The sequence below is a fragment of the Ixodes scapularis genome, unplaced genomic scaffold (genome assembly GCF_016920785.2).
Source record: "Ixodes scapularis isolate PalLabHiFi unplaced genomic scaffold, ASM1692078v2 PGA_scaffold8__174_contigs__length_109621045, whole genome shotgun sequence".
In the NCBI taxonomy this organism is placed as follows: domain Eukaryota; kingdom Metazoa; phylum Arthropoda; class Arachnida; order Ixodida; family Ixodidae; genus Ixodes; species Ixodes scapularis.
Genome location: NW_024609883.1, coordinates 73,116,613 through 73,128,340, shown reverse-complemented (window position 1 = coordinate 73,128,340; position 11,728 = coordinate 73,116,613). Strand labels below are relative to the sequence as shown.

Sequence of the window (11,728 nt, the reverse complement as noted above, 5' to 3'; positions counted from 1 at the left end):
CTCGCCTTTTCACCTTTTTATCATTTTTAAAGGGAGCGGGGATCGGTGCACAGTGTGTTGGCACACTGCAGCCCGGGGCGCATGGAGCTGCAGCTAGCACTGCAGAGCCCGGAGATCCTGGTATCAATCCCCACCCCTGCCTGTTTCCATCTGGATGATCGTAGTACCAGTGTGCGGTCATGTATCGCTACTGTCTGGTGCCCGTGAATGATCCCGAGCCAGGAGTCGAATTGCACCGGCTAAATTTCTGGCTGCAACGGAGACGTCTGAACGCCCATCGGGACCGACTGACTCATGACTGTATAAACACGCACACAGCACAATTATAATTTTTACAAAGAATTGGACTACCGTAGAATACCGTGCATCCGCCCATTCCACATTAAGCACCCATATACAAATTTCTAAGATCTGAGAAAATATACACAGTACATTATATGCAACATTGGTAACCGGACAAGCGCCCATCCCTCATTTTTTCTCGCGGTTATCTCTAAATTTTGAGTGGGTGCCTGTTCGGTATTTTACGGTAAGTATATGTTGTTAAGACCACACAAACACACTTTGAATTTAAGGTGATAGCTCGAGCCAGAGATTTTAGCACAAAGTACTTCTAAATGCAGATTTTTAACGAAGAATTGTAGCATTAAACCCTCGAACACTGCTACTTTTACGTACCGTCTTGCAAGTTAGAAATAGCAACACAAGCCAATCCCACAAAGTCTTGTGCTCCTCGCCATGATTGGCAGTCTCCTTCCTCACCCCGGCATGGGTCCATATCACATGAGCGAATGACGTTTTAGCGAACAGCGACATTTGAGCGAATTGACGTTTTAGCGAATAACGGGGGCGCGCGTTAACCCATCCGCCGCGCTGCGCTTACGCCGCTTCGCGGCGACAGTCTGCGGCGGCTCATTACAAAAATGTGAACCCATTTGGCCCACCCGAAAACGCCGCTTCGCGGCGTCCGACTATTCGCTAAAGTGTCATTCGGTGAAACGTGGGCGTTCGCTCAAACGTCATTCGATCAAGTGAGCGCCTCCCCCCCGGCATTTGCTCTGCCAAAGTGGAAAGGGTGGAGGGCTTTGTGGGATGAAGCAGACAAGTTGACAAAGAAAAGCTGTCATGTTTGAGGATTCGGTGGTGCAATTCTTCGTTAAAAATCTACTCAAATGCATTTTATGTTCTTTGGCATGAAATGGCAGCTTGACTTGTGTATTTTAGTGATCCCCACATGTTTAATTCTTTATAAACACGATAAAAAGACGAAAGGGGGAACTAAGCTATGTACTTCTCCATGAAGTAACAGCCAAAGCTGCAATGCTGACTCGTACCAAACAGAACATGTAACAAAGTTTAATATGTAGAAAGGTTTTTAACGAAGCAAATTTAACGCCTAAATGGCCACCCAACTACAGAAACCTATTCTTAAGCTACTCCCCCCTAACGATAATCTTAATATTGACGCAAATTACACATTTTCCGAACGTCGGGAATCGGAAAATCAAGAAGAAACGACCGCGGAGGTTGGCAACACTGCGCATGGTTTTGGTTTTGTTGTGTTTTGCTTTGCCTAAACGCAAGTCGGAACATGTTCGGTGCGTGTACGTGCGTGTTAGAGCACTATATAGCTCCTTCGGAGCAGAGTAGCGCAATCAAGAACGCCGTCTCTCGGCGACTAGCGGCGAACGCCCGGAGGTTCCAACTGCGGTCAGAAATGCATGGAGAACGTGAGAAAATCGTTGTTTCTTCAGTTTTGTGGGGATGTGCGGAATGGAAATCATTTTTGACATAATAATGAAACATTTTAGAATAATATGCGATAAGTTTTGTCCCATACAAGGACGTAACTTTTTTTAAAAAATTGCCTGAGCGGCATCATGCAGCAGACGACACGGCGACGTCACACCATTCACGTGACCCGCTCCGGCCAACCCGAAAAGCCCATCTCCGCTGCGAGCAAAAATCGTCTGCTTCAAACGCCATTGCCTTGGAAATTGCCTTCTCAAAATTTGCACACGCATCCGATATTATTAAAATTTTGATAAAGTGTTTAGTGCTTTACTAACTTCACGACAGACTAGTTTTGAAAAGTGTGAACTCGCCGTTCATTTTTTAATCAGCCGTGTTGTATCGATCTCCATGTATTCTCCCATAGGGCGGGCCGCCTCTTGGAACCCTGAGTACCACGTGACTCGCGCCGAGCCGCTCTGTCGGCCATCTTGTCGGCAAAACACGAGGTTCAAAGGATTGCGCTACTCTGCTCCGTAGGAGCTATATAGTGCTCTAGTGCGTGTTTCACCGCTAGCGCCCTCTTTTCACAGCCCAAATAATAGATAATGCGCGCTCAAAGACCCATCTCGTCAATTTCCATAGTAACACGGACACCAGCGATGTTTTTCTGACGTTAATTCCCCCGAACGACGAGCGCATATTTTACACTGCGCGAGCCTGATTGGCCAGCGGCGAAGCCCGAGGACAGCTCTGATTGGACAGCAGCAGCTACGCGTTCGGCTCGTACAATAATTTACTGCGTACCCGCTCGCAACTGTACGCGTAGTTCTTGGCGCGAACGTGCATTCATTCGTGGATGCGCCATACGTCGTCCTAGTCGCTACGTTCAACCTCTGCGCCACTTCCAGCATGTCTTTATCCACCGTCGACATGAATGTGCTGAACAAGCTGAAGAACACGACCTTAGGGGACAAAGAAAACCAGGTCTGTGCGTTTTCCTCCACTCCGCCGTCTCATTTTGAATGAAATGAGGCACAACCGCGAGCAATCCTTTTGCATCGTTTTGCGGTACCGGCTTCAGCCCGTTTAAAGCTACATCTGAAAGCAGTAATACTGCGCTTATTAGGTATATGTTGAGTTTGAGCTGTCAACTGAACTCTAAATTTACTCATTTTTACTCCGTTCGTAATTTTTCACGAGGAGTTCAGGCGTCTGGAAAGTCACCCCTCCGCGGCTGGCGACCAATTAAAGGGTGTTTTTGTTTTGGGATGAAAGGGGGGTAACATCAATTCTGCGAGGTGCTGTACAGCCCACATTTATTAGAATTTTTTTGTGGGGTTCGTGGCACAATTTGGAACAAATTTATGGTTAGCATTTACTAGGCGGAAATACAATCCCGCCAAAACGATGGATGAGGATTTTGGCGGGAGAAAGTCGCCCGTATTGTGTAGAGTGGTTCTCGCTGAATTTATATTAGGTATTCGAGCTTTTCTATTGATTATAGGGAGTGTGTTTAAAGGGCAATGTTACTCAGTTTTCTTTTGTATTGTATATAGCTTTCACGATTTTGACGGGATGCTTTGCTGTGAGCGGCGAATCCGAAGTAGCTGCGGTTTCAGCAGAAGTGTTTTTATTTTGCAGATTCCCGAAGGCAAGACAGGGGAATGCAAGGACAGCCTAAAAACAGAGAAAAGGGTCTGTATAAATTTTTGGGACTCGGGTTTTTAGTATTATTTCCAATACTGCTGTCTCTTTGGTCTAGGGGGTGTTAATTGTCTAGCTCCATAGAGTTTATCGACTCGATTGTTCAAAGATTTTTGAATAATTAAGAAAGATTTCCAACTAAGCCCTTGTAGGGACCCTCTTCTCCCTTTTCTTCTGGGGTGACTGACAAGGCTGTTGAGAAGTGTTTTAGAGCGCAGCTCTTCGGGGCCCGTTTGCGGCTTGAACGGCGTCGCCGTCGGCGTAACCGCGCGGTGCATTATGGGACCTGTCCCGTAATGCGGGTCTATATCACATGAGCGAATGATGTTTTAGCGAACAGCGACGTTTTAGCGAATAACGGGGGCGCGCGTTAACCCATCCGCCGCGCTGCGCTTTCGCGGCGACAGTCTGCGGCGGCTCATTACAAAATTGTAAACCCATTTGGCCAACCCGTAAACGCCGCTTCGCGGCGTCCGACTATTCGCTAAAGTGTCATTCGGTGAGTGCCTCCCCCCGTAATGTACCGCGCAAGTCCCCCCGTCATCGTCACTGATGCCGTCACCGGCATCCGCTTTGTCGTCATCACTGATGACGTCATCGTCACATGACCCCCTCCCGACGTCACTTGACCCCCCCCAGTACCCTTCCCTCCTCCTCCTCAAAAGATGCGCTCTAATTAGGCTTTACGGGGAGTTGTAAACGGCTTTCGCTTTTTTTTGTCTTCTACAGTATTAATATTTTGCTCATCTCCCCTCTCATTAAAATGTTCAATTATATCCTAATTGGGACTTGGCTGGACGTCCTTTTAGAATATAATTTCCCCCGATGAGGCAGACTTCTGTTGAAGGGCCACGTCCTACGATAGATTATTGAGGCCGCCATTTTACTGCTATGTTTAGTTTTGTTCCCCCCGCTACATGTCTTGTTTTTGTCGACCTTCGATCGAGCGTTGCGTGTCTTCCACAGCTGGCAAAGAAGACCGTCGTCGAGCTCGAGAAGCAGGATGAGCCGCTGCTGCGCGAGAACCCCCGGCGCTTCGTCATGTTTCCGATCGTGTATGAGGACATCTGGCGCATGTACAAGAAGGCCGAGGCCTCCTTCTGGACTGTGGAGGAGGTGGACCTGGGCAAGGACCTCCCCCACTGGGACGGGCTCAAGCCCGAGGAGCGGCACTTCATCTCCCACATCCTTGCCTTCTTCGCCGCCAGCGACGGCATCGTTAACGAGAACCTGGTAACAACGCCAGCAGCGATTAGTCTATGTTCTTCCGCAGACACTCCGTCAAGAGATTGTTTAAAGGGGTGTCCAAACAGGATACTACAAAACGCACGACTCCGACAAATCGTGCGGCGCTCCACTTCCGGCGGTTTTTCTTTCACGGGAAGAAACTTCCCCCTTCCAATCTGCCGGGGAGAAACTTCTCCTCGTCAAATCGCGAGGGGGAGATTTGTCTGGGGGAAGTTTCTCCCTTGGCAGATTTGATGGGGGAAAGTTTCCCCCGTGAAGGAAAAACGGCCGGAAGCGGAGCGCTGCACGATTTGTCCGATTTGTCGGAGTCGTGCGTTCTGTAGTATCCTGTTTGGACACCCCTTAAGTCGGGGAAAATTACTGACGCGCACAGACCGGTGACACGCAATGAAGTGGGAGAGTGTGGCTTTGGTCTGGATAGCCTTCCTGTCGAGTATTAGTTGTCGGTGGCCATACTGGGCAGCGTAAACCACGTCCCGATTCGTTAGGTTGAAGAAAAAGTAATTGCCAAATCCTGCTCTTCTTTTTTTTTATGATTAGGGAATTTAATTTAAATATTAACAAGAAAACATGGACAAATCAGTAAATATGAGAGAAGCAGTTTGGTAGACACCCGTTCGGTTAGGGCGGTTTGGTTTACTGGTTGTTAGTGTGCCGGAGTCCCGATGTTCTGTGGCGGTGTGCTAAACGAGCTTTGAGATGGAGGATGCTCCAAAATGGAGGTGTCAGTCGAGATATTTTGGCAGACCCATCTGTTAGACTCAAATAGAGCGTAACCTTTTGGTAGACGAAGCCCAGACTGTGTTCCCTACACAGCTTGCTGAAGGCCAGTCGTCGTGCCCAGAGCCACCGAGTGAGCTATGCTTAAGAGCGACAACACTTCTGCCATCTTGGTGCTTGAGATCGTGGTTGCCAGTTATTTGATGCCTTATCTGAGGTTGCAGGAAACATTCTTTTCTCGTCCGGAGATGTTAAACCCTTACGCGACTGAGCAAAATGACGTTTCCCGAGCTTCGTGCTTCTACACACGAGGGAGTCGCATTTCCAAATTGTAACGACTGCCACTTGCACCACAATGCCATTGCCCGCGAGGAAATCGGGAAATGGAATGCCGCATACTGCAAGTGCATACTTACGCCTCTGGTAACCATACTTCTGAGGCCCACGGGCAAATGGCTGGGTGCGGTTCATGTTTGGACCCCGATACAGATTCTGCATTGAGATTGTGAGCATCGGGGCTTAGGATTAACGGATAAGTCTTTCTCTGTTTGTTAGCACGCGAAGCGAAAGTGTAGGTGACAGTTTTGTATATGGCAGTAACTAATTCGTCTCGTTTGGGAAACGTTAAAGACAGAGTTCAGTTTGGCCCGAGACCCCACACAACCGTCCGGGCCTTGCAAATCAAAAGTCAGTGCTTGCAACATTTCGGGTTTTAACTTGATGAAGTGCATGAATCGTTGAGGGAATTTGTCGCCTTCCCGCGCAGGTGGAGCGTTTCAGTCAGGAGGTCCAGGTGACGGAGGCGCGCTGCTTCTACGGCTTCCAAATGGCTATCGAGAATGTGCACTCAGAGATGTACAGCCTCCTCATCGACACTTACATCAAGGACCCTTCTGAAAGGTGAGCAACGCTGTGCTTCTATGTTAATCCAGCTCGACACTTGTCTCGTCGCGAGGTTGACGTTCGATCCTATTAAGTGCAGGACGCATTTTAACGAAAGCAAAGACGGGATTTGCTTAGCCATACCATGCAGTCATTTAAATTCCCAACTTTCCACTTAATTCGGCGGGCACTAGTCAGGTCACATGACTTGCATTGCAAATACATGGTGTCGTGTGAAGCCTGGTCAGATTGCACCACAGCTGTATCGATCTAATAAACGTTAACATTTTGGCATCGCTTATGACACTACGACTTTACGCCATATAAGTCGCATGACCTGGCATACATCGCATTGCCCAGATTTACTCCTTATAATATCCCCCCATACATTGTGCATTTGAGACATTTCAGCGGCAGGTCAAGGAGTGCTTCGATTTTAATGCAAATTGCATTTTTACCGAAGCTCTCTAATTTAGCCTCTAAAAGCAAACGTGCAACGGTTGAAGAGTATTGGCCTAGTTGGCTGACTGCCAAACACCTGCGCCGCAAGGTCCATTGGCCACGCAACGGAAACTGAAGCAGCAGAAGGGAGAACTCAGACACTCTTAAAAAAACTTCTACAGCTGCAAAAACATTTTTTTTTTAAGCAGAAAAAAAAAAAAAAATCTGTACACAAGGAGAATGTAACAACGTTGACCCAGCATCACGTGCTTGGAAGGCCGAGACCAGAGTTGGCGTCTCGTGCTTTTTAATGAAAAGTTATTCTGTGTATGATGGTTCTGTCGACGGATTGTAATCAAAATGCAAATTTTTCTTTTCTAATTGCTCCAACTTCCGCTTTTTGCGACAGGGACCGTCTATTCAACGCCGTTGAGACGATGCCCTGCATTAAGAGGAAGGCGGACTGGGCACTAAACTGGATCAGCAACCGCAGCGCCACATTTGGCGAGCGCATCGTCGCGTTTGCAGCCGTCGAGGGCATCTTCTTCTCGGGATCGTTCGCATCCATCTTCTGGCTGAAGAAGCGGGGACTCATGCCCGGCCTCACCTTCAGCAACGAGCTCATCAGTCGGGACGAGGTAGGTGTCGTCGTCTTAAAGCGAGCGGTGCCCCAGCTTCGGAACAACGTCCCCGATGTCTGGCCTTGTTTCCAAATGGGCAGCAAGAGCGACACTCTGTCAACAGCTGAACGAATCGACCGCTGCTCTGTCGGATCTTGCAAGCAGAGGTCGTGCGTGCAGTTGCATTTTTCTTTTTGCTACGAGTAAGGGTTCTGGATCTCTAAATGTTTTCAAATTTACAATGTGTCTCAGGGTCGTGTAAACCCAAGCCCATCTGTTCTACAAGCCGACTGTGTAGGGCGAGTTTTCAAGATCCCAGAGAAGATCCCAAAGTGATACTTTTCCATGTTCTGCACAGTTTAAGAAAAGTGACCACTGCTTCGATGAGTGGCCACGAACCAAGCAGTTCCACCTTTCTCCCGAGTTTGTGTTATCAGAGTTTGCGAGTGCAGCATCTCGGACATCATCTTGTTCCCGTGCGTCTGGTGTCGCACTAACGACGACGACAACCCACAGACAGTCTCAAGAACAACGCGCGAGCAATCGTGGAACTGATGGCCTACCCTAACTAGCTGCCGATGTCCGGCCTGTAGCAAGAGCACATCTCGTGTGAATACTTGTACATAGATTAAAGAGCGCTAGTAATGTCTCTAATAATGTCTAGCAGCGAGCTTAGCGATTCTCGTACCTCGGTATCTCTTCTGGGCGTCTTCCCCTGGTTGGTCGTGCTTGTGTCTTGAGGTTGTTAACCGCTTCGCTGATTTCATTGGCAGGGCCTGCACACCGACTTCGCCTGTCTCATGTTCAGTCATCTGGTGAACAAGCCATCTCAAGCGCGTGTGCGACAGATCATCTGCGACGCTGTCGTCATCGAGCAGGAGTTCCTGACCGATGCCCTTCCAGTGGCCCTGATCGGCATGAATTGCGAGCTGATGAAGCGCTACATCGAGTTTGTCGCTGACCGTCTGCTTGTGGAGCTCGGCTGCGAAAAGGTTTGTCCGCGTCGACCATCTTGCATGCCGCGATTGGGCCGTTTTTGGGTGACCAGGGGCAAGGTGGAGGCGCAGTTTGCGGATCGTCTTAAGTGTTCCGCAAGGTACAAGTGACCGCAACTCTTCTCCACCCATTTCAATAGGTCGTCCTCTATATCGCGCATTGCTGTACAATCATTCTTGATAAGCTCAGATTTTAGAAGGTGATTTGTTCGAGCATATATTTTCAAAAGAAACCGTTGGGGTTTAGGGCACTTTGCAAAACATGCTTAATGGGTCTCCTTTATTGCTGCAGTTTGTAATTGCTACTGAAAGTTTGCTTTGGAAGTTTACAGTTTGGAATTGCTACTAAAAGTGATCTTCGTATACTTGATAGGTTTTGCTATTTGCTCGAAATCCCTTCAACTTGGACTTCTTTGTCTCTGCAGGTGTACAACTCGGAGAACCCTTTCGACTTCATGGAGCACATTTCCTTGGAAGGGAAGACAAACTTCTTTGAGAAGAGGGTTGGGGAGTATCAGAAGGCCGGAGTGATGGCCAACAAAGAAGAACAGGTGTTTACACTGGACGCAGACTTTTGAAGAAATTGGCGAGGGGCAGCGATGGTTGCGAATTTCTGAGGACTGACCTTGTTTATGTCGAGTTCTTTGGTCTGGCACGCGTTTGGGCCTTATCGTATTTATATGGCGCCATTTTTTGTTTAGGGATTGTCACATGTATATGAATGTCATTTTAAATTTTTTTTTTTTTTGTCATTTGCTCATTTACGTTTGAGACGCACAGTGTTGACAGCGAGACACAGGTATTAAGTGTTGCGCATAGCCCTTCTGATGATTTTGCATTTACTTTTTTTAGGCACATTGTGTTGACGATATAATGCCGCTTTTGGATGTTGTACATAGCTTCTGCCAAGACTTAAATTAGTTTTTCTTTTTTTATTGGGGTTTATTTTATTTTTATTTTTTGGCAAACCGTGCTGATGGTAGGGCGCAGATTTTGGATGTTGTACATAGTCTGCTACATAGGCGGTGCATATCAGATGGGTGTGTTTGACACTTTTTGTCAGTCCAGTGACATTTTTCGTTCCTCCGCAGCACTACACCACTGGATCCTTTTTTATGCATCAAAAGGTGATATATTTTACAATAAAGTTACTGTCTTCTGCTTGTGTGTTGCTGTCTGTCAATCTTGTATCATCATTAGTATGCCATAATTAGGGTTCCACGTTTTTGTTACATTGCCAACCAATTTATTTCAGACCTAAAGGAGGAACAGTGACCTACCTGATAGAAATAGTGTATACAACCAATGTTTCAGACAGGTTGAAGTTAGAGTTTGATTTTCCTGACAAAATTGAGTGATCGGTCAAAACATTGGCTTGGTTTGGCAGCGTTACTCGAGTACTGCCAAGTCCTACTATGGTGCATGGTCCTGCCAAAGCGACGCTATGCTGCGGCTTGGTTTTCTCCAGCTGTTCGTCATCATCATCATTCTTGCCATTTTGCTTTGTTCATTCGACATGGTAATTCTGCAGCCAGCCGCGGACTTGTGCCTCGTCAATTCTCGAATCGTGTTTTGGGACTACTTGGACGTCGTGGCCCCATCTGTCTTCCTGCCGCTGTGAAGCATTGCTAAGAAGCACGGAAAGTACTCGAGTGTAACGCTAGAAAAGAAGGCAGCGTCATTAAAAAACTGCAAAAAGTACGGGACACAAAGTAGGACACAGGACATACACTGTCTTCTACTTTGTGTCCAAAAGACATATGCTGTCCTTGAACTTGTCCCGTCCTTTTTGCAATGTTTTTTTAATATGTTCAACCAAACATCCCAGCAAGCTATGGCCGAACGCAAGCGGGGACGTAGCCTAGAGCAAGACACTATTGATGGCTTTTTAAGCCTGTTCAGACGTAATAAAGGCAAATTTTTTTTAATTGATTTTTCTAACTTTTATTTATGTTTTTTGATCCCTGCAAAGTCCGAAAAATCTGTCGGCGACTGCCCCAAAATAAATTCCCAAGCCTTGTCAAAATCAAGGAAAAACCCGGTATTGACTAGGCCTCGATAGCACAGCTTGCACTGAACTCTGCAAGGCTACTGCTGCTTTGAGAACCAAGATCTTGTCGGTATGGAGACTCGGATATATGAATCTATGGGGGGTAAAAAGGCCCCTGAATTCAATGGAAAAAAAAAACCCAAAATGAAGCTCTACCGGTACTGATTGCCATTTTCGAGGCTGTTTACAGACAGGTGCTATGTGTCAGCTTCAACTCAACGGTGCTACACCTCCCTTGGTCTCTTAATCCGATTGGCGTGATTCAGAAGTTCGTTTCACTTCCACGCTTTCAATTTGTGGCAGGATCCATCGCAGACCACGCTTGCCTTTTTCTGACTCGTATTGACAATAGTGCAGCAGGTTTTGATCAAACTTTGAAACCAGTTTGTTTCTGCATGTCCGTAGCATGAAGTTGCACTTGCACCGCTAGTTTTCAAAAGCCATGTGAAGAGCAATTGTGCATCTTTGGGCACATTCCAAGAATATGCCCATGTCTGGTTTCCAACAATAGGAGGCGAGCTTGCAGTAGCAACTTAAATGGAGCAAGCTGTAGAAATTATGGGGCCATATCAATGGTCACAATCAGATACCAAACCTCCGCTGAATGTCGTTCCAATGCTGTTACAATGAGCATTGCTGCGGAGCCCGAAATTGGCCTTGTGTTTAGCAATGTTGCTGCTTTGCGTGGGTGAGGTGACAACAAAACTGAGGTCTGCCAGCATCTCGGTGCACGATTACAACCGGGCCAATTGCCTTCGTCCATTAGAGCGCTCAAGAGCAATGTACTAATCCTGAAACAACCTCTGCTTTTTGTTCCGAGGGAAATTATGAGGACAGACTTGGCACCTCTGCGCAAAAGTATAGGGTGCCTACAGGAAAAAAAGCATACTAATGCGGAGAGCAAGTCGTCTGCCTCTCGCTAAGGAGTTGCGGTGACACCGGAACGACACCGAGCTCCGATTTGCTTTGATAGAAAGGATAGTGGGTAGACCTCAATGCTAGATTCCTTGAGGTCTACCCACTACTTTTTTTCAATCTGCCAATAAGAGCTCGGTGTTCTGACATCATCACAACCCCTGTGCAAGAAGTAGACAAACTCGCTCTGCATACCGCCATATCCTTTCCGATACTAGAACTCCCGCTTCAAGCAGTTCTCTATTTTCTATTGCCAGCTCGTCACAAACATCTCTTTGATTACCTTTCCTGTGAAGTGATGCAGCTGTCCCCTGTAGGGAGACTAACATGTATCTTTCCTTTCTGAAGCGATAGCTTTACAGGCGACACTGCAGAGATTTCAAGCTCGTGGGCTGTCGTCGCTGCTATGGAAAAACACT

General features: G+C 47.2%; 1 protein-coding gene across 1 annotated transcript; it reads left to right on the top strand.

The window, feature by feature from the left end:
- The first annotated feature begins 2,212 nt into the window (after positions 1–2,212).
- On the top strand, positions 2,213–9,505 carry LOC8027877 (ribonucleoside-diphosphate reductase subunit M2 B). Its single transcript, XM_029984191.3, has 7 exons — positions 2,213–2,718; positions 3,376–3,429; positions 4,405–4,671; positions 6,173–6,306; positions 7,139–7,367; positions 8,123–8,341; positions 8,770–9,505. Exons 1-7 carry the CDS (start codon positions 2,644–2,646, stop codon positions 8,920–8,922), a joined length of 1,131 nt encoding a protein of 376 aa, XP_029840051.2. The 5' UTR covers positions 2,213–2,643; the 3' UTR covers positions 8,923–9,505.
- Positions 9,506–11,728: the final 2,223 nt, after the last annotated feature.